The sequence below is a fragment of the Apodemus sylvaticus genome, chromosome 6 (assembly GCF_947179515.1).
Source record: "Apodemus sylvaticus chromosome 6, mApoSyl1.1, whole genome shotgun sequence".
In the NCBI taxonomy this organism is placed as follows: domain Eukaryota; kingdom Metazoa; phylum Chordata; class Mammalia; order Rodentia; family Muridae; genus Apodemus; species Apodemus sylvaticus.
The window spans coordinates 42,557,706-42,585,123 of record NC_067477.1 but is presented as its reverse complement, the minus strand read 5'-3'; the positions used below and the strand labels follow the sequence as shown (position 1 = coordinate 42,585,123).

The following is a 27,418-nucleotide window of genomic DNA, read 5'->3' as shown; positions in this document are numbered from 1 at the left end:
GCTGGGATCAAAGGTGTGTACCACCACCACCCAACTCATCGTAATTCTCAATTTCAAGGCTATATGTTCCAGGCAAGGGAATCTACAAACAGACTCAAGAAAACATGCTCTGCTAGTGGTACCTGTGAATCAACAAGGTGGGACAGCTGTATGCAGAGCTTAAATCCAAACATAATGTTCTAATGAAAAGTGCTGACATCAGAGTCCATAGGGCAGGGGAGATTTTGACTGGACACCCCCTAGAACCCCTCAAGTCAGATCTTCTGAGTGGCCAGTGGGATCTATAAATAAGTGTCCTAGGCGTGGAGAGTCAGTCTTTCCCTCTTGAGGATTAGTAGGCCTATGCAAATTTCCTCATTAGTAAAATGAGGATGATACTGCTTCCCTGATAAGAGTGATAGGATTACACACCTCAGCCCTGGGCACACAGGAAGAGAGCTTAAAGAATTAACATTGCCTGTCAGCACAGTGATTATCCAGTCTGCCCAAGAGTTACAGTGTTGGGAGTAAACTGCCAGATGGCAGTCTGGTGGGCTCCCAGTGTGGGAACTCCTTATTTAGTCTTGTCCTGTTGCGCTCTTCTGAGTTCTTTTCAAAAGCTTTCTCATGCAGATTCCGCTTCCTCGAATTATTTCAGCATGGGTGCCTAGTTCTGGGCGCAAAAGGTACTGTGAGTTTGCCATAATACTTCATGAACAAGTCACCCGTACTTGTATATAGCATGAGATTTGGATACGATCTTATTAAAAATATTGAAAGTGCAAAAATCTAAGCAGATGCATTTCTGGTTATACACTGACTACATTGAAATAAAGTTCTAGTTCTCCTTATAGAGAAAGAATGGGTTCTCTCTCTCTCTCTCTCTGTGTGTGTGTGTGTCCCTCTGAACTCTGCCTATTGTCCTTTGACCTTCTTATCATTGGAGGAGGGCTTTAGGGAAATAATAAGAATGCTGTGTTAATAAGACTTAATCTGAAGGACGAGCATGTTGACTCCTTTACTTGGTCCTCCACCCATCACAGCACAGCTAGGGCTGTGGTGCATTACACAAGCCAGTCCCACTTGACCAGCTGTTCTTGGCCATGTCAAGCCCAGATCTCAGCCTCTTTACACAGAAACATGTTGCCTTCCTTGAATCAATCCCTGTGAGACTAAAGAATGTCCCATGTGGCCCAAGCATGATGTAATAGGGATGTGTGCTTCGGAACTCAAGACACACCCTCTGAGTTCCTGGCATCTTTTTACTATAATAATCACACAACCACAGCTTTCCTCCATGACCCTTAACGGCCAGAGCTGCCTCGCCTTGGCTGTGTTTTCTAGCAAGCCTGGACCGGAGGATCAAGCTCTGCTTCCTGTGGGCCTGTGGAGAACCTGGGAGGGCAGAGCTGCCTAACTGGATGTCCAGAGTGTTCTGTGTGGGTAGCTAACTGGTGTTCTTGTTTTTCCGGTGTCTTGCTTTTTTGGTCAGTTTTGTGCACTTGCTGTAAGGGAGAGAAATAGAGTGATTCTTGCTCATTTGAAACTGTCTGCTACAGGAAATATTGTAACAAAGTGCAGTCCCCAGATTGAGATGAGGATGAAATAGTTCGTACTTACTTGTAAGTTGAAATTAGTCCTTCCAACCTATCTGTATCTTCAACTCTAAAGTGTGACCCCTATAGACAGTCACAAATAGGTTGAAAAAACAAAGATTAAAAATTAAATATACTTTATATAAATATATACCATATACCTTATAAATATACTATATAAATATATACTATATAATGTACTATATATACTATATAAATATATACTATATACCTTAAAAATAAAAATTTTTAAAGAGAGAAAGAAAATCATATGAAAATCATAGAAAATAAACTTTAAGACAAAAAAATTGCTACCAGAACAAAATTGGACATGTTATTGTTAATGTTTGAGACAGGATCTCGCTGTATAATTCAGGCTTGCCTTAAATTCATGAACCTTCTGTTTGTTAAAGGCATAAACCACCAAACCTGGCCTAAAGGGGAAAAAGATAACAGGGTACCTCCCTATCCAAGAAGTGGATATTTACAAGTGATACCCAGGGGCAAATGAAAAATCAGTTTTCACCAGTGCAGTCTCGCTGGGTATAACAACCAACTCCAGGACAGGCCCATGATCAAGGGTATTTGGCCAACACAAACTCCATGGTTTTTGGTTTTTGTATTTTTTTTGAAAGAGAATATAAAGTTGAGTGGTTGGGAGATGGGGAAGGGCTTGGGAGGAGCTGATGGAGATGAAAATATAATCAAAATGTATTGTATTAATATAAATTTTAATTAAGAGCAAATTCCTCCATCAGGAACACTTAACTGTTATAAATATACATGCATCTAAAAACTGAACCCCCAGATAGTATTTGAAACAAGAACAAATTCAAAGGGAGAAGACGTCTATAGATTATCTATAGCTAATTCAACAGTAACATTAGGAGACTTGCCTATCCCATTTTCAATTGTGGATTGATCAGTTGAGCAGTGTTTCATCAAGGAAGCAGAAGGCATGAAGAGATCTGTGACCTTCTCAGTGCGCTCAGCCGGCGTCTGTAGACCACTTCCTGTGGGAGCAGCATACACACTTTGGGTCGAGCACCCTCCAGCATGATCTGCATATGGGGATATAATATGGGTCGCAGCACATCTAAAAGAGCTGGAATCTGAACAAACTTCTCCAGTTACGGCGGACTGAAGTTAGTAACCGATAGCAGGCAGAGATTTCAAGAATTCTGAATTGAGTACATACTGTGAAATAAACAGCAAAGCAAAGAATCAATCAGAACAGAAAATAGAAGATTGTGACCATTGCAGTAGAATATCATACCAAAGCCTACATGATGTAGTGAAGTGGCACTCAAAGGAAAATCTATAGATTAAATGCATATAGCAAGAATAACATTATTGCATGTAAAGTATATCTCAAACAAAACAATTTCGTATTGAAAGTTTAATGTTCACCTTTACTGATTAAGTTTGTATGCAAATACATGTGTGTAGTCATCTTATTTTCTCTGATTCTATTATATTGAAGAAGAGTCAGTACTACTTTCAAGTCACATATGATGTAAACTAAAAAAAATATAATAACCCAGTGTGGCTAATAAGATATATGAACAAACCATAATCATATAATAGTTATATGCATGTGAAAGTATTTAGGAAAAATGAGCTAATGTTCACAATTTACTTTGAAATGTAACAAATGCGAGTGAGTTGATAGGTGACTAGGTTGTAACTATAAAAAATGTTAATTATAAAGCAAGATGATTGGATTATAGGAGTTCATTATAAGCGTTCTCCATTTTGCTGCATACTTAAATTTTCTAATAATGAAACACTGAGGAGAGCAGTGAGGAGACCCTCACTGACCCTGTCCTCTAACTTACTGAAGGAGCATCCCATTGACCTGAGAACACTCTGCTTTCCTTCAGGAATACCTTCTCTTCTAGATAACACTTTCATAATCCAAGGTTATAAGAAAACATTTTGGAAACAACCACTAAAGAGGTGCTATCAAATAACATAATAGTATTCTGTGGCAGAATATGATCTCACAACCTCAGGTGCAGGCCTTCTAGGGCGTTTGTCCTAAAACCTAGGAAATACCTATTTCATAGAGATAGGGTCAGCTTACTTTCTATGACTAATTGTCTATGGGAGAAGTGACATTGGCCAGATGGAAATAAATTAATAAATGTACGCTTGCTGAGATACAGTCTACTTTCCACCCTGCCTTTTCCAGCACTGGACTGCTGCTTGAGCCTGAGCCTCTCTGATTGGAAAAGACAACTTAGATGTCATTAAACTCATTGCTGACTCTTCTCTCGCGGCTGTGGCATTGTTGCTGAGGCTTCTGTGTTCTATGGAGAGTGATTTTCCTAGCAATGAGGCAGATCCTAATCGGGGGTCAGATCTAGATACACACAGCAGCTGCCCCCGCCGCCTTTCCTGTAGTTCCTTCAACACAATGACAGGGAATTCCTATGAGATTCTCTGGTTATACTTCGGACCCCCCCTCAACTTACAGCCTCCTTGCAGACACAGACCTTCCTGTCTGAAGCATTTCCGGCCCTCCTGTCCCTTAGCTTGGAGGACTCTGCTCAACCTGGGGAAGGGACAAACCTTGAGGTTATTAACCTCTCGGATTACTTGATGCCAGGCCAAGCAGCTTTCTTCCTGGACTTCCAAGCATTTGAGGAAACCTTTTTCTAAGTCTTCAATAAGGAGGCAAAACCCTGGCATGCGAGATTATTGTCACAGTCCCTTGGTGGAGCCAGAGGAAAGATGTATTCAGTTCAGCAATGGGTTCTACTAGCCCAGGCTGCAAATGAAATGAGATAACAGGACCCGCATTGAAAGACACTTCAGAGTCCACAGGTTTCTCCTGAGCTCCTTAGTAGGGCCACACATACAGATGAAAGGATCAGATGTGTCCTTCAAACACATCCCGGCCCAGTCGTCAACAACCGCAGAATCTTGCTGATCAACGGAAAGACTGAGAACAAATTGAAAGGCTAGCAGGACAGGAAAACGTGGGTGGGTGTGCAAGGTGTCACTTCTGAGCTGGCTGTCAGTTGTTTCTCACCACTGTTTCCTCAGCTGAACACACTCCATTGTCATCATATGACAGCAGAAAGCCAGCCCAGCCAGCCACCTGCTCCTGCTGAAAGAAAAGGTTTTCTGTGCACTTTGACTCTGCCAAGCCCTTTACTCTGGCCCTCACCCTCAACCATTGTGAGCTCTAGGATGCGGGCCGGAAGAGGAAGAAGAGAAAAGAGGAAGGTGCTCATCACCAGGGTTAAAAGCAGCCTGTGGGTATGGGAGTTGGGGAAGAGAAAGTGGGAGAGCTGGTGCCAGCCTGCCTCCACACATGGCTGCCTATTCAAACTGCTTTCCTAGGCCACAAAACAAAACTCACTATTTCCTGAGACTGGGCTGTATTGCAGGAACTGATGGAGCCTGCTAGGACCAAATCTTTCCAAAAGCGCCCTCCAGAATAGCCTTTCCTCAACACCCCAAGATCCTGCTTCTATTGTCTGCCCTGGCCAACCCTGGAGGAAGACCAGGCTAGGCTGCTCCAGATGATAGAATGCGTGTATCATAACAGAAGAGCACAGACACTATTCCTGGAAGACGTCCTCATCCTGGAGAAGGACTCCTGTGCCCAACACTTTCCGTTCTATGGCTCCTTTTCTACTTTTAAGCCTCATAGAAGTAGGGTCAGGCCAGGAAAAACATATGACGCTATAGCAAGCTGGAACCAATGGCTTGACTTTGGGTCCTGCCCAAGCTAAGTCTCTTGACAGAGATTGGAGAGGTGGCCTGCTCTTTTCTGTGGCATTTTCCAAGACCCCTAACTGGGGAAGAAACTACAGATAAGTTTTTTTTTATAACTTTATACATTTATTCATTCCAACTTTTGCTCCAGAGAAGAACTTGTTTTTATATCAAGAACATTCTAGAAGATGTGGGGTCCAAAAACAGCTGATTGAGATGGCGGCTGCTACCAAATATTGTAGATTTGTTGCCTGTAATTACGAAATGGAACAGCAATGAGGGCTGGAGAGATGGTCCAGCAGTTAAAAGCACTAGTCGTTCTTTCAGGGGAACCATGTTTAGTTCCCATCACCCACATAGAAGCTTACAATTCAGGTAAGAATCCAACACCCTCTCCTGGGCTGTGCAGGTACCAAGCACACCACAGTATATAGGCATACATGCAGGCAAAACACCCATACACATAAAATCAGATTTAGTATGTACACACACACACACACACACACACACACACACACACACATTTAAAGAACAGTAATGAAAACGATTTCATTCTCAAAATGCTGCAGAGACAGCATGCTGGGTTAGGGAGAAATGGCCCTAGGCTGGGGAGTTGAGTACTAGTTTCTGGAAGAGGCAGTGTTGGAGCTCCGGATGAAAGGCTTAGGCATTCAGGGATGAAAGGCAATGCCAGTGTAGAAGCCACAAACCATGAGACCACTGCACAGATAACCTAGCCTGTTCTCTTTCTCCTCACCTCTTCCCCCTGTCTTGAATCATGCAATCACCTCACTGTAGGGAGGAAATGACTTTATTTGCTAGTGTGTCTTTTGCCTTGGCTGGTATTTTCACCCCCAGAGAAGTGGATTGAACTACATCTGTCAAATTGGGGGTTGCCATTTGGTGTTGCAAATATAGACTTTGAAACCCTCACAGGCAGAGCCCACTTTTTTTCCCCTCCACAAAGGACTCAGGGTTTTCCTAGTCCCCAGGCCTCCTTGCAGGACTATGTTCTGGAGAAGATAGAGGAACCCTTGATGACAGCCCACATGTATACACTAGAACACTCCAAACACGGGAGAGCACTGAACATCTGAAGCAGAAGAGCCCAAGTTACCAGCTGTAAAGCAGTTTGCTTCAGAGGATAGTTTACCCTGGGAGTGCACAGTGGCTCAGTGGGTAAAGTACCATGGCTGCCTGAGTTCAGATCCCTAGTACCCATGAAGAAAACCAGGCATGGCAGTATGTGCCTCTAACCCCAGTTCTCAGAGGCAGGGTGCAGAGACAGGAGGATGGATGCTGGGAGCCTGATAAGCAGCCAGTAGAGCTAACATAGTGAGTTTAATTGGAGACCCTGTTTCAAAAAATATGGTTGAGAGTAATACTGAAGACATTCAAAGTCTACCTCGGGCCTCCACACTCCCCCCATATGCACACATACACACACATATACGTAGAAGCTAGCTTTTAGTTTGAACGGCAAAAGGGAGCAAAGGTATAGGATATTGGGTCATGTTTCAAGAGAGAAGAATCTTTGTGTATTTACAAAGACATGCAGCATTCGACAGTATCGTCCTTGACATCTATGGAGCTAAGATGTGATTTTATATTCCCCCCACTAGTGTGTGCAAACACACCTAAGAAAACTCAGAAGCCATATGGACTTCCGCTCAACCTCTGGCCTTTGACTGCACCGAAGGGTTTGAGATCATGAAGTGCTTTGGACTTTTAACCACCTTTGTTTGCTCTCCTTTAGGTGTCCTCCTGTTTGTCAGCTTGATGTTTGAATTCTGTTCCCTATCCAAACATGCTGCATTCATTAAGTGTGGTTTGCTGATACAACCCCTGCCCCCTGCAGATGCTGAGCTTACAACCTGAGCCCACACCAGATGCTGAGCTTACAACCCGAGCCCACACTAGGTTTTTGAGCCATATCTCACAGCTGATTCATTTGACTAACATGCCTAGTCTATTTTCTGAATGCCGGATCTCATCTTTCCTAACCTGTCACCAATAATAGGTACTCTGGTCCCAAAGAGAAGGCCTTACATTTATTACAATGAAATTGTACCCTGCAAGATATATAGGATTTTCTGGTTACCTCTTAATATATAAACCTTTGCCCTTATGCTAAAATAAACATAGGATTTATCTCAACATTTTAGCCAAATTGAGATTCATTTGATTATCATAGCTGCCTGATCTATATAAACTCCTCTCTACATTTGTCGTTGTCGTCATCATTGTCTTCTTCTTCTTCTTCTCCTCCTCCTCCTTCTCCCCTCTCCCTTACCCTCCCCCTTCTCCTTCTTAAGATATATATATATATATATGAGTACTTTATAGCTGTTTTCAAACACACTATAAGAGGGCATCAGATCCCATTACAGATGGTTGTGAGCCACCATGTGGGTGCTGGGATTTGAACTCAGGACCTCTGGAAGAGCAGTCAGTACTCTTAATGCCATCTCTCCAGCCCCTATGTTTGCATCTGTTACCCTTCAAGTCAGCATCCCTTGGGTATGTTCAGTTACACAATACTCAGCCTTTTCAGTGACCTTGTTCCCCTTCTATTTAAAGCACTTCCCTAATCACAAGTCCTATCCTATGCTCTTTTCTGCTTCCCCCTTCATAGATTGGCTAGCATACCATGGCCACTCCTCATTACTTTCTGCAACCTTTAGAATGTAAGGTGTGTTGAGACAGAGCAGTTTATTGTCACTTTCTTCTCTATCGGACTCCATGTTTGTTATAGGGTATGACCAGATACAGTGACATCCTCACATGCCTCAGTAAAAATGCTGAACATGGCAAGGCCAAGGCTAGATTCAGAGGCACCTGCTGGAGGTTGCTGCCCCTCAGATTGCTAGGACCATTTGATCACTCACAGACCCACTTAATGCTACCAGCATCCAGCCTTACTCGTCTTTACTTTATCCAATAGGATATCAAGAAAGCTGATCACATTTTATTTCTGCTATAATTAGATATTTCATGTTGGGAGATGTCTCCCTCATCTCAGTCTGAAAGGTCTCCTCCTCCCCAAAGGAAATGGGCTCCAACTCACATGGTTCTCTCACTGACTGCACACAGATTCTGCTTCAAGACAGAGCATTTTAATCAGTGACCTGTCCAAACACCAAGACTACCTTCAAGGAAGGCCTTCTAGAGGCCAAGGGTCCAAACAGTGTCCCTTGGCTCAGGCTCAGGACCTTGTTTGTGGGGTGGCAGACGTGGCACCAGGAGTCAGACCGCTTAGATTCAAGTAGTAGAATATTATACTTTTTTTCTAGTTCTCAACTTCTGTAGTCTATAAAAATAATATAACATTCCAAATGTGATACCTTATGCATTCATATTTGATCATATTCTTTTGTCTTTGCTTCTTGTTGGTACACACAGACAATAGAGATCCTATTTTCCAGGTGCGATAGCAAACGTCTTTAATCCCATCACTTGAGAGGCAGAGATAGGTAGAGTTTGAGGCCAGCCTGGTCTACAGAATGAGTTCTAGGACAACCAGGGCTACACTGAGAAACCCTCCTCAAAAAAGAAAACCACACAAACAAAAAAGATCCTAGATTTGGGGTTTTATTTATTTGCTTTAATTTTGGTATGGTTCCATTTCAGTCTCATCCCGGATTTACCCCAGTAGCTCCTGACTGACTCCAGGCCTCTCAGCTCATGCTTTCCCATTCTAGACTCCAGAGTCTGCTCAGCCTCACAGGCATGATTAATGGAAGCCTGTGAGAAGCACATCTAGATGTCTTAGGCTCCTTTCAAAATTTACTAAATAGGAATCTACATGTCCCTGGGCCTGCAAGTGATTACATTAAAGTTTGGAACATATTCCGCACTGAAAGAACATCCTTAAAACTCACATGAGCCATCCCCAAACTATCCCAGTCAGGAGATGAACCGCCTTAACTTTCTGATGAGATGCTTTTGACGTTGGCTCTGAGAGCCATGAGTTAGTGCATCAAGTAACTTTAGAACAGCTATAAAAATGATCAAGATTCAATTAGAAACTCCCTTCTGGCAAAAGCAAAGTGTATTGTTTCTCGGTGGTAAGAGAGCATTTGGGAGGCATGAGGCATGTGTGATGGGCTGAGTCCCTCTTATTTATGTTGTATTTAGTATGTGTTGGACACCAGGACAAGCATTTTTCTTCTTAATCTAATTTTCATAATAATTAATTTAGGCAGGTATTTTTTTTTATCCTTATTTACTATATAAAAAAATGAAGACCCAAAACATTCAGGCTGTCGAAAGTCACAGGAGTTACTGTTAATAACAAATACATTTGAAACACAGAGGCTAAGACAGGTAGTTCTGTCCCGAGAGGCCAGGTGACCTGGGTACAAGGTGCTGATGCTCTCTCAGACCACCCTTATTACCCGTGTTTCAGCAGCAGCAGCAGCAGCAGCAGCAGCAGCAGCAGCAGCAACAGCATCTGTGTGGTTGGAACATGTTCCTGCCCTTGGGAAGGAGGACAGGAAGAAGTCAGGGTATTCTGCTTCTCAGGAAACATAAGCCAAAGTTTTCCCTGTCGTTTCTACTTACATTCTGTTAATCAAAGCTTGCATACATGGCCACATTTAGTTGAAAAAAAAAAAACAGCAAAGAAATGTAGGAGCTTGCAAGTTATTTACTAGAAAGAAAAAGGGGAATAACCTAATGAGAGAAGCCAGTAGGCTCTGCCCAGGTGCCTAGCTGAAGGTTGAGCTTCAAACCCTGTCACCAAAACTTGTGATCTTTTTGTGTAAGTGAAATTGACTCTCAATAGATGAGGAATTGAGATATGTGTGCAAGCTTTTTTATGGTTTGGAATCTTTTTTTATCCTTGGCTTCCTTAACTACCAAAGTGATTCTGCGACAAACTGTCACTTACTGCAGACATTTTTACTTATAAAACAGGACATGTATCCTATCAGTAGAGATATTGTAATTATTTTCTAGGCTTTTTAGTGAAACTTTTTTTTTTTTACATTTAGGAGTGTGTGTGTGTGTGTGTGTGTGTCTGTATGTCTGTGTCTTCTGTGTCTGTGTCTGTGTGTATGCATGCACATGCTGGGACACACATGCCAGGACGTTCATGTAGAGGTCAGAGGCAACTTATAAAAGTTGTTTCTTTCCTTTCCACTTACCATCTGAATCTTGAGGACCAAACTCAGGCCATCAAAGTCTGGATTTTTTTATTTTATTCCAAATAAATACATGCTGATTATTTTGTGTTTCAGATAACCTATTCATATACCCATTGATAAGCACTTGATTATATATCCTTCCAGATACATACATATATATGTATATGTATATATGCATGTATATGTATTCTGCAAAATGATTCTGCACAAATCATTTTTACCAAATAATCACCATCTTTACAGGAGACATTTGTCTTAGGGGAATGTATGTCATTGTTCCAAATTCTCCAGCATTTCATTTTTGCTGGAGTGCAGGTCACCTGTGTGCAAGAATGCTTCACAACACCACCATCAAACATTCAGCGGCACACAGTAATACTGGCCTCTCACGCTTGAGGGTCTCCTGTAGCTGGGCCTGAGTGGCTAGTTCTGCCCCAGGCTCCCCTGCCTCTCCTGACTAGTGTGAATCTGTTTTCCTCTGGCTATGACAGAAGTGTCAGAGAACAGATGGAGCCCTGGGCTGGGAACAGGCATAAGCCAAAAGAAACCATGTAGCCAAACCCACAGTCAAAAGTCAACAAAAGTGCAGCATGCCTTCAGCTAGAGAAAATATCGTCACTCACATGATAAAAGGTGGAAGTACACTCGGTAAGGAGTTGGGGCCAGTAAAACAGCTTACCATTGTTTCCCCCAGCAATAGATTTTAAGTATTTTTCATAAGAGTAACTATTTTAAGAGTAGCTTTGATTTTTTTTGTCTTTTTTTTTATTCGATATATTTTTTATTTACATTTCAAATGATTTCCCCTTTTCTAGCCCCCCACTCCCCGAAAGTCCCATAAGCCCCCTTTTCTCCCCCTGTCCTCCCACCCACCCCTTCCCACTTCCCTGTTCTGGTTTTGCCCTATACTTCTTCACTGAGTCTTTCTAGAACCAGGGGCCACTCCTCCTTTCTTCTTGTACCTCATTTGGTGTGTGGATTATGTTTTGGGTATTCCAGTTTTCTAGGTTAATATCCACTTATTAGTGAGTGTATACCATGAGTCACCTTTTGAGTCTGGGTTACCTCACTTAGTATGATGTTTTCTAGCTCCATCCATTTGCCTAAGAATTTCATGAATTCATTGTTTCTAATGGCTGAATAGTACTCCATTGTGTAGATATACCACATTTTTTGCATCCACTCTTCTGTTGAGGGATACCTTTTTTTTTAATAGCTAAGTTATGGGTAAAATTAGAGAATCAGAGTAATTTTATCAATGAGCAGAGAGTAACTAACCATATCACATAAAATAATCTTGTTTCTAGAAGAATTTAAGAATATAGTATTTAATGGCATGTTCGAAATAAATGGCTTTCCTAGGTGACCACTTTGAGATGATTAAGACTCATCTGAACATTTGGTTCAAAAAATTCTTTTTCCAGATTCTTTTTTTTATTGAAAAAGGAAGTAAAAACATTTTATGATAAAATTGAAGATTTTCATGGAAAATATTTCTGACAATATTGAAGAAATATATAGAAAAACACATTAAAATTGACAATTCTCATGGAAAATTAAAGAGTAAAATGGTAGACATAAAAAACATTGCTAAATTAATTGAAAAAGGAAGTAGAAACATTTTATGATAGAACTGAAGATACACTTGGAAAATATTTCTAATAAAATTGTAGAAAAATATAGAATAACATCTTAACATTTAAGATTATCATGGAAAATTACCCAGATAAAATGATAGGCATAAAAATATTTCTAAGTTGATTGAAAGTAGAATTATGAACATTTTCTGATAAAACTGAAGATCTGCAAGAAAAATATTTCTGATAAAATTCAAGAAATATGGGCTGGAGAGATGGCTCAACGGTTAAGAGCACTGACTGCTCTTCCGAAGGTCCTGAGTTCAAATCCCAGCAACCACATGGTGGCTCAAAACCATCCTTAACAAGATCTGACAATCACTTCTGGAGTGTCTGAAGACAGCTACAGTGTACTTACATATAATAAATAAATAAATCTTAAAAAAAAAATTAAAAAAAAATTCAAGAAATATATAGAAAAACACATTAAGATTGACTATTTCATGGAAAATTATACAGATAAAATGGTAGGCCTAAAAATATTTCTAAGTTGATTGAAAGTATAATTATAAACTTTTTTGACAAAATTGAAGATTTACATGGAAAATATCTCTGATAAAATTCAAGAAATATATTAAAAACATGTTAAGATTGGCTATTTCATGGAAAAATTATACAGATAAAATAATAGGCATAAAAAATTTCTATGATTGAAAGTGGAATTATAAACATTTTATGATAAAATTGAAGATTTACATGGAAAATATTTCTGATAAAATTGAAGAAATATATAGTAAAACATGCTAAAATTGAAGATTATCATGGAAAATAATACAGATAAAATGGTAGACATAAAAAACATTACTAAATTAATTTAAAGAGGAATTACAAACATTTTCTGATAAAATTGAAGATTTACATGAAAAATATTTCTGTTAGTCTGTCTTTTTATTGGGGAATTAAGTCCATTGATGTTAACAGATATTAAGGAATAGTGATTGTTGCTTCCTGCTATTTTTTTGTGTTATTTTTATGTTTGTGTGGTTACTTTCTTTTGGGTTTGTTGGAAGAAGATTATTTTCTTGCTTTTTCTAGGGTGTAGTTTCCCTCCTTGTGTTGGCGTTATCCATCTATCCTATCCTTTGTAGGGCTGGATTTGTGGAAAATTATTGTGCAAATTTGGTTTTATCATGGAATCATCTATGGTGATTGAGAGTTTTGCTGGGTATAGTAGTCTGGGCTGACACGGGTATTCTCTTAGGGTCTGTATGAGATCTGCTCAGGATCTTCTAGCTATCATTGTCTCAGGTGAGAAGTCTGGTGTAATTCTGATAGGTCTGCCTCTGTAAGTTACTTGACATTTTTCCCTTACTGTTTTTAATATTCTTTATTTGGTGCATTTGGTGTTTTGATTATTATGTGCTGGGAGGACTTTCTGTTCTGGTCCAGTCTGTTTGGAGTTCTGTAGGCTTCTTATATGTTCATGGACATCTCTTTCTTTAGGTTAGGAAAGTTTTTTTTTTCTATAATTTTGTTGAAGATCTTTACTGGCTCTTTAAGTTGTAAATCTTTGCTCTCTTCTATACCTATAATCCTTAGGTTTGGTCTTCTCATTGTGTCTAGATTTTCTGAGTTAGGAGCTTTTTGCATTTTGCATTTTCTTTGACAATTGAGTCAATGTTTTCTATGGTATCTTCAGCACCTGAGATTCTCTCTTCTATCTCTTGTATTCTATTGTTGATGCTTGCATCTATGACTCCTGATTTCTTTCCAAGGTTTTCTATCTCCACAGTTGTGATTTCTTCATTGTTTCTGCTTCCATCTTTAGATCCTGAATGGTTTTGTTCAGTTCCTTCACTTGTTTGTGTTTTCCTGTAATTCTTTAAGAGATTTTTGTGTTTCCTCTTTAAGGGCTTCTACCTGTTGATCCATGTTCTCCTGTATTTCTTTAAGGGAATTATTTAAGTCCTTCTTGAAGTCCACTATCAGCATCATGAGATGTGATTTTAAATCCAACTCCTGCTTTTCCAGTGTGTTGGTGTATCCGGGACTTGCTGTGATAGGAGAAATGGGTTCTGATGTTGCCAAGTAGCCTTGGTTTCTGTTGTTAATGTTCTTGCGCTTGCCTTTTGCCATCTGGTTGTCTGTGGTGTTACTTGGTCTTGCTGTCTCTGGCTGGAGCTTGTCCCTCCCGTGGGCCTGTAAGCCTGTTTCTGTACTCCTGGGAAACCAACTCTCTTCTGGCAGGGTTCTAGAAGGCTATAGAGCTACCTGGCTCCGTGGTGTAAATGGAGCTTGGAAGGTGCCAGTTGCTCCACTAATCATATGCCCCATGTGCTCCTCACTATTCCCATCCAGAGAAATATTGGAGAGAAGGTAGAGCTCTCACCTGCATGCTCAGAAGTGGAGGAATTGCTGGGAGATCACTCTCTCCTGGTGGGCTGTGCGCAGAAGGCTGTGGCACCGCCTGGCTCCCTGATGCAAATGGTGATGGGAAGACCAAAAAAAAATTTTTGCTTTTGTTTTTTTGTTTTTTGTTTGTTTGTTTTGATTTGATTTGATTTTGGTTTGGTTTGGTTTGGTTTGGTTTGGTTTGGTTTGGTTTGGTTTGGTTTGGTTTTTTGAGACAGAATCTCTCTACACAGCCCTGACTGTTCCAGAACTCACTATGTAAACCAGACTGGCCTTGAACTTGTAGAGCTATGTCTCTGCCTTCTGAGAGCTGAGATTAAAGGTGTGTACCACCTCTGGCTGGCTTTCTAAAACATTTTTAATAACAAATTCAATGTATTATAGTCTCATGCTGTCAAAGCAGAAAGGGAGTGAGTAGAGGCTCATACTAAACTTTTGTCTAACTCTGGAAAATATTCTCTCTCTGCAGATTCTCATTGCCAAGTCCCCTCTGGCTCCCTTCACCTCCTTTGTCTACACCATCAAGGGGGAAGGCCTGGTTCTTCAAGGTAAGCTCCTTCAGTTAAGCCTTTTCTGTAAGCATGTTCCTGTCAGGGCTGCTCACTGCCCATGGCAAGTGCTGCCTGGGTTCGTTTAGATGCTAGTTCAGGGCAACTCAAAGCCCAAGGCCAGTTAGCCCGTGATATTTATGTTACCCCGATAAGATCAAGAAATTTGGCAGTTGTAACAAGAATTTATTGGGAGGGAGGAAGAGCTATGGGACTTAGTAACAGTGGAAGGGCTGGGCTGCTACTCAGCGGAAGGGTATTCACTTACATCATTGCATTATAACAAGCAAAGCAAAAAGAAAAACAAGCAAAAAATCTTCCAAATGGGACAACAATGGCAGAAAGAAAGAAAGAAAGAAAGAAAGAAAGAAAGAAAGAAAGAAAGAAAGAAAGAAAGAAAGAAGGAAGGAAGGAAGGAAGGAAGGAAGGAAGGAAGGAAGGAAGGAAGGAAGGAAGGAAGGAAGGAAGGAAGGAAGATAGATGAGGCCTTAATTCATTAAGAGATTCTGCAGACCAATATGAAGTATAACCATAAAATTGATTAAAAAAAAAAGTTGTGTGTTTGTGTGTGTGTGTGTGTTTTCTACACATTGTCATGTGCCTGTGCGTATTGAAACCTTAGGTTAACAGGTGTCTCCTCCCTTCCTCTCTGCCTTCTATTTGAGGCTGGATCCCTTGCTGAACTTGGACTTGTCCCTTTGGCTAGTGTGGCTAGCCAGCTTGCCTCAGGGAATCTCCTGTCTCTTGTATTGGGATTGCTGGAGGGCAGTCTCACCACCAGCTTTCCACATGGGGTCTGGGGTCCTCTTTCCACAGAGGGTCTAGGGTTCTGAACTCTGAACTCTTGTTTCCATACTCTCCCAGCAACCTGTTGAGTTGGCTCTGCAGCCCCATAATGAGGTTTTAAATATCTTAAATTTGGTTTCAAATGACCCCATCTCCTTTAAAGTCAGTATTTGTCTTAGGAGAAAGTCTTGACCGCTTCTGATTGTTTGTGAAGACTTGTCCCCACCATGGTGCGGAACTCTGCAAAGCTGTCAGTGCCAGTGTGGCAAAGATCTCCCTCTAAGCCCACAACCCGAAGAGCCGTGCGGGGGATCCCTGGACCACCATCCCCAGTGCTGAAGTCCCAAAGACAGTTCTTCTAGCTTGTGCTCTGGAATCATGGTCCTTGGATTTGAAAGGAGCCAGGTTCTTGCTTAAAGCAGAGCTTCACTAGACCACAACCTGGACTCACTGCTGAACAGTTCTTCTACCCTAGATGCCTGGGCCCCTGGTCAGGAGAGGCTCTTGACATTGCCAGAGGCTACGTTGATAGCCAATGCTAATAGTTGACTATTTTCAGAAAATAGTTAACATGCAAAGGTAAATTCAAGACTTAGATAATTTGCCTCTTGAGTGAACTGTCTGAAACTGCTCTATGGATTGAGAAGTGTTTAGGAGTCACATTTGTCCCCCACTGTCATGCCAGAACCCCCCCACACACACACCAAAAAAAATACATAGGTGAGCATCTTCCCTGAAGCATAAAGAGCCTTTTGCTATTGCTTTGCCTGGGAGGAATGTCTGCCCTGCAGGGTTTTATGAACTCAGGATTTCCCCCAGGTTTGTAAAGCAGGGCAGTTGCCTCTATGTCCCCAAGGAGATGACTGCATTGCAGAGGCGCAGCAGGGGCAGGATAGAGAGCTCCTACTTCTGGATGAGGGGTAGGCTGTGGCCCTTCCTTTCCTTTCCCTGCTTTAAAATGTCTGCTTCTTAATGGACTCTCAAGCAGTGTATTTGTTTGGTGCAGCTGAGCTCCACAGCGGGAGACTCTCAGGTCTACAAAAATTTGGGGTAAGAACCGCTGACCTTTGGCTCTTAGCCTCTGACTTATGCTATCCAAGTTCCTTGGTAAATATTTTTTTTTTACAATTGCAAATATTGTTTTCTGACAAAGAAGCAGAGATTTTAAGACCAGATTAAGCCAAGCAAACAGCAGGCCCCTTTGTTACATACACTGTGAGGGTGGATAACTAATAAGCAGACAGAAAGCTGGGTTCATATTTACCCAGTGCACTGTGTAGGTTTTGAGTGCCTCATTTTTAGAAGCTGTCTTAAAAGATTAGTAGCCTAGTAAATAGAAAATTTAGATGAAGATTTCAGAAAGTCTAAAGGAAGATCACAAGCTAAATTCAGGAAGAAAAGAATCTGTTCTGCCCAGAGAGCTTGTACTGAAAGCCTCCCTGCAAAGCATTCCTAAGCTTGTCTGATGTGGATAACATCAGTCAGGAGTGTTGGCAGGGACCAGATTCACTGGTTACCTCCCTCCTGTTCATCCCTAAGGTCATGGTTTAGATGAGAAGAGGGAATTATTTACAGAAGAATAGAAACTGAATATATAGTTGATGAGTAGAGGTCAAAAGCCAAAAGGGCCTCACAAGGCTGACAAACGGGAACTTGGATCCCTAGACCCTACATTAAAAAGAAAAAGAAAACCAAAGCAAAACCCAACCAGATGCAGTGGCACACATCTGTAATCACAGTAATCCTATGAAGAACTGAGACGCCAACACAGGAGGGTAACCCTGAAGCTGGGCTATCCTGGAGTATATATGCGTGGCAGAAATAACAGGAGAGACACTGCCTCTCAGAAAGAAGGTAGAGAGGCTAGCCAGTTAGAAGTGACTGCTGCTCATGTAGAGGACCCAGTGTGATGGCCAATACTCACTGGCAGCTCATAACCATCCGTGACTCCCAGTCCAGGGGATTTGATGCCTCCTCTGGCCTCTGTGGATACCAGGCACACATGTGGTATACATACATGTGTGCAGGCGATGTATTCTTACACATAAAATAGAATCTAAAAAGGAAAAGAAAAAACAGAAGGTAGAGAACAAGTCTCAGAAGTTATCCTCTGACTTCTACATGCCTGCTATGTCATGTATGTACATGGGCATATATATGCATGTACATTCACAGTAATAATAATAATTAATAGTAATAATAAATATGGCTACAGAAGAAACTAGAAACCAGCAAAGAAAGTATGTTACTGAAGGGGACAGACCTGGATCAGTATGTCCAGGAAAGAAAAGAATTCAAGAAAATGTCAGGATGCAGAGTTCCCAACCAAGGAAAAACATCCCCAGGGAAGGGGCTCCAAACCTCACTGGCTGCTTTCCAAGGCTGTTCCCAGTCCTTCCCCTCCCCCTCCAGGCACTTCCCTGGGAGGGAACCCTGCCCCCTGTCAGCAAGACCTCTGAACCTCACAAGCCCCCCCCTTCTCTTGCCTTATCCTCCTGACTCTCCTGGTGGGTGGGAGGGACTGGAGCTGTTCTCCCCAGAAAACCGGAGCCTCATTTTTATCAGAAAGAGTGCTTAGTTTTCAGTACCAGCTCTGCTGTGATTTTGAGAAAAGTCCCTGGGGCCCCAGCTTTTAAGAACCATACAGTAACCTGTTATCAGGCAGTAAGGAAGCTGGTGCATAAGAACCAGCACTGAGCCCGAAAGGAAGCTGGGGGGAGAGAAGAGGAAGGAGAACAGGGAATTATCAGGTTATATCACATGCTCTGGGCCCTTGCGTGCAATATCCAGGCTATATGTGTGTATGTGTGTATATGGTGAGTTGTGTGTGCAGACCACAGCAACCCGTAGCTTGCACTGCAGTAGGCACCCTACTTTAGAGCCATTTCTAAAGACCTCCAGACTTCCTTGTACCCACTTCTCCTGGGAGACCACATATTTCTGTCTCTCCTCTCAGTACAGTTGTTACCTTGAGATCACCACAGGCTGAAACACACAAGCTTACTCTCACCCCAATGTTAACAGCCGAGCACAGCCGAAAAGACCTGCATAGTCCCCCAGGTTTAAAGCAGAGAATCCTTGCTCCCTGTATAATAAACCTGGAGAGGGGGCTGCAGTTAAAGCTGCAAAGCTTCCCTGGGGGGAGGGGCTGCTCTGGCTTAGACAGCCTAAGGGAGTGTGGAGCTCCTGAATCTGCAGTTCACGCCTGCAGGACACAGAGGAGGGCAGTGGGGAGGTCAGCTAGGAGGCTGGGGCAAGTCCTAGGCTACCCCTAAGATGGCAGGTGCCATTGTAGCTTTCTGTCAGTCTGTAGGAGAGAGCCGGGCTGGAGCGGTGAGAAAGCACAGTTAGCTCATGCTGGCTGCTCTGGGGGTGGGGCCGTGAGTGACCGTGGGAATGGTCCCTCGGTGCCTTTTATCCCTCTGCAAACCCCAACGATTCCTAATACCTGAAGCTCTCTGTGCACAGCAGAGGGAGAGAATGAAAGGTGAAGGCAAGATGTGATTGACCAGCTCCACAGGCCATTCCCCTCACGAGTTCTCGAGGATTAGGATGCCGCGATGCAGGCGGTGACTGGGGGCCTGACACCGTCGCTCCTCTTTGTTCACTAGCATGGGAGAGACAATGAAAGGGCAGGCTGGAAAGACCAACGGGCTGGTTGGAGATTTCTCAAGCTGCTTTTTGAAACACTTGAAGGAGCCAGTCCGTGCTATTGTTGTAGTAAAATAGAAAGCGGAACTATTCTCCTCTGGCAAAGAAAAAAAAAAAGAAAGAAAGAAAGAAAAGAAAAAGTAAAAAAGAAAACCACCCTCCCAGGCATCTTCAGGAGGCTGCTGGACTAAAGCCATTAACATGGTAATATATCCTGTTTGCATCTTCTTTGTCTGCCCTGCATTTGTCTGGGATTCTGCCTCCTCAAGCTAGACTCTAGGCCCTGGAAATACTTAGGCCCCAAAGGAGAAGGGAGCAAAGCTCCCAGTGGCCACCAGCTTCCAAGGGCCCTGGCCTCTAGCAGGAGGCCAGGTGGAGACAGAGGGAGTGTTCAGTCCTTTGTGCTACTGGAAGGAGGATGCTGGGAACGGAAAGGAACTGTGGATCTAATTTTCCTTTTTCCCAGCCATGGAAGCCTCAGTACAACCAAGTGGAAAAGCTTGCACAGGGCTGAATGAGGCAGAGAGGTTCCAGGACTGATGGTCTGGGGTTAGCGGGGAGGAATGCAGGAAAGTCGTTGGTTTGGGGGATGGGTTCTAATGGGGTGGGTGTCAGAGCACCAGGCTACGAATGGGAAGAGAGAATTCACAGGGAACTCCAGTTTGACCTATCTCTCTCCGCTCATACCCGTGGTCTTAGTGAGCCTCAAACGCACCACCAAAATCAGCTGGGATGGAGCAGAGATGGGAAGTGTTGCTGATGCTAGGGTTAGAGGGCTTGGTGCAGAGTCAAGTCCTGCTAGAGCCAGTCCTGCTTCCTTGAGGCCTATGACTGGGTGAAGGACCTTCCAAGGAGGAAGCTGGCCCAGTGAGTGGAGGGGTGGACGACCAGGCCCGCTGTTTACTGCGTTCCTTGCCGCTCTCCTTTCCTCAGGAATCCAGGGAGTGGTTGGGAAAGCAGAAAGCCAAGTTGTCTTAAGGAGGACGGAAGACGGCCTCATTGCCCAGTGAGACGGAATGTTGTATGTCTTCCATTGTTTTTACAACACCAGACTCTAGCGTGACATGTTGGCTTTGGCTCTGTGCTGCCCTGTATTCCTTTAGGTTTGAAGGAGCTGAGGTAGGGTGGGGCACGTGAGAGGTGACCCGACCACCCGGACATGGCTCCTGAGACGCTAAACAGCAGCACCAGCTTCTTCTGAGAGCTGCACAGCTCCATGTCCCTGCTTTCTTGCTCAGGCTTTACCTTTGGAAGCTTACGGGGAAAGACATTAACTGTTCTGAATGTTTGTCACAAACTTGGCTTAAAGTCTCTAACCCCATTTCCTTAGTCCTAAGCCACCTGGGAGACAATATGGAAGAATTCCTTCCCCTAGATACTGCTGGGTGGGTTTATCAGCCTTTATTTGCAATCAGTAGTCTATCTAAAGGTTTCTCTTTTTTGGCCTCTTAGACTCAAAGTGACACCAAAACTTCTCAAGGTATTTCCATCGGGTACTGATATCTGAATAGTAAATAGATCCCACACACCTGGCACAGCCCAGCGCTCTTGTGGGAGACTGGGCCAAGAGCCCTGGGGCCTGGTGGAGCAGGCAGTGCTAATTCTCCTCCCAGAGGTCATGGAAAAGAAGTCAGAGCTGGCCTGTCACTGTGTCCCTGGCCCACCAGGTACCGATACAGCTCTACTACTAACCTTTAGCCCCAGCCTAAAACATTTTTGTAAATACGGGACAATACAGAAGTCATAAAACGTGAGTTTTATGTATATCAAGTACCTAGAATGAAGTTTTAAAATTCCCATTGGTTTGATTTTCTTTTTTAAATTATGAGACTAAAACTTAGCAAAGCTCAAGTCTCTAAAGCTACCCCCCAAGCTAAGCTCTGCACACATCTCAGTTCACTTAGTCAAGCTCTCCAGGGTTACATCTCTTCCCTTGCTGTTCTTGGACGTTTTCCTGTCTAGGTGTGAAGCCACATGGGATGATTTCTTCTGCAGTGCATTCTAGAAGTAGCTTAAATGGTTCGTCATGCACAGTTTATAACTTCTTTTGTCCTCTAAAGCATTTCCATGATCTATCTACACTGACTGTGTAAGTCAGTGTACTTTCACGTTGGCTAGCCGTATCCACTGCATGCAATCCCACCCATTGGACATTTTTATAAAGATTTACTTATTTTTATTTTACATGCATGTGTGTCTGTGTACAACATGCATGCCCTGTGCCTGAGGAAGCCAGAAGAGTATCAGATCCCCTGGACTGGAGTTTCATCTGCTTGTGAGTGACCTTGTGGGTACTGAGAGTTGAACCTGGGTCCTCTGCAAAAGCAGTAGCTCTGAACGATTGAGCCATTTCTTCAGCCCCCCCCCTTTTTTTTTTAAATTTTGATTATTTAGAGCAATGGGTCTCCTTATAGATCTCCTGGCAGGCAGGCATGAGGCTTCTCTAGGTACTGCTGGGAAATGCAGAGGCTTCCAGAGGCTCTGCAGGTTTCCTCTCCACTGTCCCATTTGAACATCCCCTGTGAAGAGATTTCCCACTCTACACTCCCACTGAAGGTAGTGAACTGATTTCTGTGCGATCCGTATAATTGTAAGGCTTTTGCTGATTTTCCTAGTCTATTTGTACCTCTGTCAATGCTGCCTTTGGAATGGAAGCCTTCGTGTCCTCTAGCAAGACCCACACAGCACGTGTGTGCTTCTGTTATCTTCTCGGGTGATTTCTGGTGAGAATTAGTTCCCCGCTTAGAGTTAGCTATACACACATTTCCTCCAAGAACCTTGTAGGCTCGTCCAGCACTTTCTTCTTCAGGGAAGGCGATGGTTCCAACAGGTAAAGTCTGCCCACCACCTCCAGCATCCAGCCTGGGCCCGAGGTTTAAGAAACTCATGCCTTGGGCCCTCCCCTGCTGTGGCAAGCCTTGTAGTCACTTAGCTCCCAGGGTTGCTGGACCTCTGTTGACAAACCGCAAGCCAGTCTCAAGTCTTAAATCTTGCTAGTCTAAGCTAAAAGATACATCAGTCATAGTGATCTGATGATCCCTTGAGAAATCCTCAAGGGGAGCTGGGTTGTAACGTTGCTGGGTATAACCCCTAGGTTAAACAGTGCTGCACAGCTCAGAGGATTCCTGCTTGCTCCCACAGCACTGTGGGGGAAAGCAGCTTGAAGCAGGCGTGTTTGTTCAGGAGTCCATCGTCTTACCGCTCCATCACACCTCAGATGCAGCCATCGTTGTCTTAGCCCAAAATGGCTCAGCATCTCATCCTCCTCCAGGCAGCAGGATTTGCTTGATAGATAAATGGTGAGATGAGAGGAGACACGCTCCTCTTCCTTTAAGGACAATTACCCAGAAGCCACACACTTTACTTCTGCTTATATGATGTTGGCCAAGTCGTAGATGAGATGCTTGACAAGAAAAGTTGAAAATGGGGCTGAAGAGATGGCTCAACGGTTAAGAGCACTGACTGTTCTTCCAGAGGTCCTGAGTTCAATCCCCAGCACCCACATGGTGGCTCACAACCATCTGTAATGGGATCCAATGCCCTCTGCTGGTGTGTCTGAAGACAGCAACAGTGTATGCATATACATAAAATAAATAAATAAATCTTTAAAAATAAAAAAGAAAGAAAAGTTGAAAATGTTAGTCATCTGAGTAGTCATGTGCCCAAGTAAATGAGGGGGCTCTACTACCATGACAGAAAGGTATTTCAAGGACACTTCAGGCCTGCACAGAGACTGCAGGTACTGGATTATTAAAAAGTCTCTGTCTCTTTGGTTTCAGAGATTGTAGCGGCTAAGATACAACAGCCAGATACTCTACCAAAAATCCTGTCCCAACCCTGCCCCAGTCTTTTAAGCAGGAACTTCAGTGTGTGTTTTAACTAGTATGAAAGGAAGAAACTAGAGAATGAACTTGGGTCCAAAGTCACAGACTGAACACATATTTTTCCAACTGATTTTGTTCCTGCCTATACCTTTGTTTTCTTTAGACATTGTGTAAAACATTAGTTGAAAGATGGCTAGAGAAGAAAAACCTTTATTCTAAGACCTGGACTTAGGCTGGCTGTGTGCTTCTCCTGTAGAATCTGGAAGTCATTCACAGAGTTAATAATTCACATTTGTTAGGATGCCCAGGTAATAATACTAAAAGATGTTAAATCAATTCAGGTTGTGGATTTTCTTTGAAAAATCACTTCCAAAAGGACTTGGCGTTCTTTCTCGAATATGATTTAAGCTCCGTGATGGTTGGTTCAGTTCCGAACATGCTAGTTGAACACCTATTGTTTACAGAGCTCCAGATGCAGCGGACATGGGGAGGGGGCACAATCCCTTCTTTTTAGCTCAAAAGAAGATGTAGTTAGATACATTTAATCAAAAACAAACTGATACCTGTTGCAGAGGCTTCAACCCATCGGGCTTGAGAAGGATAAAGCGAGAGATTCTTTCCAGCTCAGGATGACCAGGCAAGGCTCCTGAAAGCATGGGAGACTTGAACTGGATTCAGCTGGTGAATACTGACAAAGCCTGCATCCCATTGTGTCTTGACAGGGGCCGGTTTCTTTTGCTGTTTGAGGATAGATTTGGAGACACTAGGGAATGCTAGTTAGTTCTTGCACTGACACTGATTAGTGACAAATGTTGAATCGTGCTGACTAATGTGTTCTAAATGGATTGACTCAACAATAAAGGGACATTGAGAGTCAAGAGTTCAGGTCCTGACTCTCACCCACGGGATGAAATGCAAATCGCTTCACCTTCCCTTCTCCTCTCTTTCTCTCTTTTTGTTTGTTTTATTCATCAATTAAAACATGTTCATCCTGAGAATCAGTAAGTTACCTTGACTAGTAAGTGCTTTACAAACCGAGTGAAAGGCTGAGCAACTACCAAGACAGGCTTATGCAACCTTCCTCTATTTCACAGTCCATACCGAATCAGCTCGTCGTCACGTGCTGCTCACTGGCCATGCGAAACTTCCATTTCCTCAAAACTTGTGCCCCGGGAGCTGACTGAACTGCACTCACTAACAAATAGGGGCGCTTTTGAAAAATCTTCCATCGACCTACTGGGGCGACCGGGCCTCTGGACAACAACTGTCAGCACAGAACTAAGCTCTCCGTTGTGCACAAAGCTCTTTCTTCTGACACCTTCCCAGCTAGAGTGCTTGAGAACCTGGCCTTCCAAGTCCAGATGTTTACTGAATTCTGAAGCCCCCCCCCCCAAGGGCCCAAATTCTTTTGTTGCTCTTCAAATCATTTCCCACAGAGACTGACCAGTGTCCCGAAGGAGCCCTTCAATAGGGAGGATAAATGGAGGCAGATGAAGACACGACCCCCTGAGGCTTGCTGGCAACCACTCTAACAAAGGGCCTGAGGCACAACCTTGTAAGGGGTGTTTTGGTCAGCAGCCTCCCTATGAGAGGCCAAGTCTCCCCTACGGGGCTGCTTTCAATGGCTATCATCATAGTGGAAGTCCTGGGCATTTGTTAAGGGCTGTGGTGTGCTAGGTGTAGCAGAAAACATCTAAATCACGCTCAGGCCTTTGTGAGGGCTTTCTGAGGCCACAGAAGGCAGCTGGCTTTCTCAGGAGAAACTTGAGGGCAACAAAGCCAAAGAGGGGCTCCTGTGTCTTTGGATGATCCTGTCCCACCTAGTATAGATAGGATTCCCCTTTTGTATGTGGTTCTTGGCAGTCAAAGCCAGAGTTGCTGGACCTTAACCCTGCCTGGGCCATTTCTGGGTATCTGTGGGGCATGCAGTGGTCGGCTCTGTGGGAGCAGACGGCCACAGCAGGGAAGGCTTTGTGTAGGTTACTAGTGGGAAGTTCATACATTTTGTGACAGCATTTTCTTTTTAACTTTCCCTTCTTTTTATTCTTTTTTTTTCCCCTTTCTTTTCCCTTTTAGGCCAAGAAAGGCCATAGGGATACTATGACCTTTGTCTAGTGCTGATGGGATGTGATTTGTGAAATGAAACAGGACTGTGCCGCTTGGAAAAAGGAAACGGAAGCCAACATAATGAGGATTAATTGGTTGGTTGCTGTTGAGATGGTAACAGTGATTTCAGACCCGGAAGGGAAGGTGAAGACGAAGAAGCCCTTTGTGCAGTCTCGAGATGTGGAGGGTGGGCTCCACCGCCGTGGGACTCCACTGTCCTCGTTGTCGGGCGTCAGCAACCATAACAATAATTTGCACTTGCACAGCACCTTTCAACCATGCACCTCAAAGTGGTTTAGCCACATTAATTAATTAAAGCCCACAATCCCCCTAGGGAGAGGAGGAGGGGGACTAACAAGATTTGTAATTACAGAAGGGAACATTTCCGAATAAAGTATTGTCCAGCAAATAAAAAGAATAGGTGTACAACGAACCGGGGGTCTCCAAAGAGACTGAATCACAAATGAAATATTGAAACCATGGGGGAAACTGAAGGCGGCCGTGGACATGGGGGTCTGCTGTCGTGTCAGAGGGAGGTCGGTGGCCTCAGAACTCACTGACAGGCTCAGACCTCACTTCGAAGCAGAGCGTGCATGGTATTAGTGTTGTTTGGAAGGTCATTAGTGGTGTAACTATTGTAAGTATATTGTGCATAGCCTTGCAGAACAAAGAGTAAGATTCTTGCAGTATTTAATAAAGGATGAAGTGATTTCTTTAGAGCTGAAACCCAAAGCTGGGCCACTCAATTAGCAAATAAATCAATTGGTGACCCATGGGGCAATTCAGTCCTTTCCCTCCGATGCCCAGCCTACCAGTTCCCACTGCCCCGAGGCTCCTAGCTGAAGTATCAGATTGAACTGATTCAGTGTGCAACGTTTGGGAGGGCAGGCGCTTACGCCTCTTCAGAGTCAAAGTTTGAATCTTCCCAGGGCTGGCAAGGTGGCTCAGCCTGCAAGGTTACTTGCCACTATGCCTGACGACCTGAATCCAATACCCAGAGCCCACACCTCAGACAGAAAGAGCCGGCTCCCCAAGGATGTCCACTGGCCTCTACACATGCACAGTGCATGTACCAAAAAGAACAGAAGACAGGGGAAGAGAAAGAAAAGAAAGAATAAGTATAAAATGATTTTATTTTTATTAAGACATGGCCTCACTAGATAGCCCTGGCCTGAAACTTACTGTATAGACAAGGCTCTCTAAACCCCATCTACTTCCTGAGTACTGGGATCGAAGGCATATGCCACTGTGCCCAACTATAAAAAGAAAAAAAAATTTAACAACAATCTTTCCAGCCTCTGGCAATCTATCATCTAGGTTGATAGTGACCCCAGACTGTAGAATCACTTTGAGCCTGCTCCCCCTTCAGAGATTTTAAATTTCATAGGAGCCAGAGTAAGGATCATATCTTGCTCCCCGCCTCCCACTGCTGCGTGAAAGAGTGCTGTGCAAAAATCGAGGTGAGGGCAGCACAGGCTGCCCCTGCCAATAAGTTAGGAATTGCTCAGTGGATAACACTATAAAGTGGGGCTGGAGAGGTGTCTCAGCAGTTAAGAACACTGACTGCTCTTCCAGAGGTCCTGAGTTCAAATCCCAGCAACCACATGGTGGCTCACAATAGTCTGTAATGGGATCTGATGCCCTCTTCTGGTGTGTCTGAAGAGAGCAACAGTGTACTCACATAAAGTAAATAAATCTTAACAACAACAACAAAACAATATAAAGTAACAGAAGATAGGCTCCCTTCAATAAATGAATCACAAGAAAACTCATTCTAATAACCATACAACAAAAGAGGATGACGTCTCATGGTGGATAATGTTGAATCAATCTTGGTGCTGGGCAGGGGTGGGGCAGGGGTGGAGGGGGTGTTGTCTTGCTGTGCTGGAATTGAGTCCCTAGGGAGCCGGCAGGCATGCTGGACATGAGGGAGCCAGGAGCATTTGTATCTGTCTGGAAGAAGCTGCTGAGGCAGAGAGGCTCCAGTTGAAGCCATGTGCTTCCTCCGAGTGAGGGACATTTTTGAGAACTTGTGGGTTTTTTCCATAGTTCCATGTGCAAACA

The 27,418-nt window shown here is 43.4% G+C and overlaps 1 protein-coding gene across 5 annotated transcripts in view; it reads left to right on the top strand.

Annotated features, from left to right (window-relative positions):
* The window catches only part of Rad51b (RAD51 paralog B), a 515,280-nt gene extending 488,180 nt beyond the window's left edge, over positions 1-27,100 (top strand). For 4 of the 5 annotated variants that reach the window (XM_052185570.1, XM_052185569.1, XM_052185568.1 and 1 more), the window contains 2 exons: positions 14,909-14,987; positions 25,325-27,100. In XM_052185570.1, the coding sequence (XP_052041530.1) occupies positions 14,909-14,987; positions 25,325-25,341 (96 nt within the window). In that variant the 3' untranslated portion in view covers positions 25,342-27,100. The remainder of the gene's footprint in view (positions 1-14,908; positions 14,988-25,324) is intronic. The other variant, XM_052185571.1, reaches the window with a different exon arrangement.
* Positions 27,101-27,418: the final 318 nt, after the last annotated feature.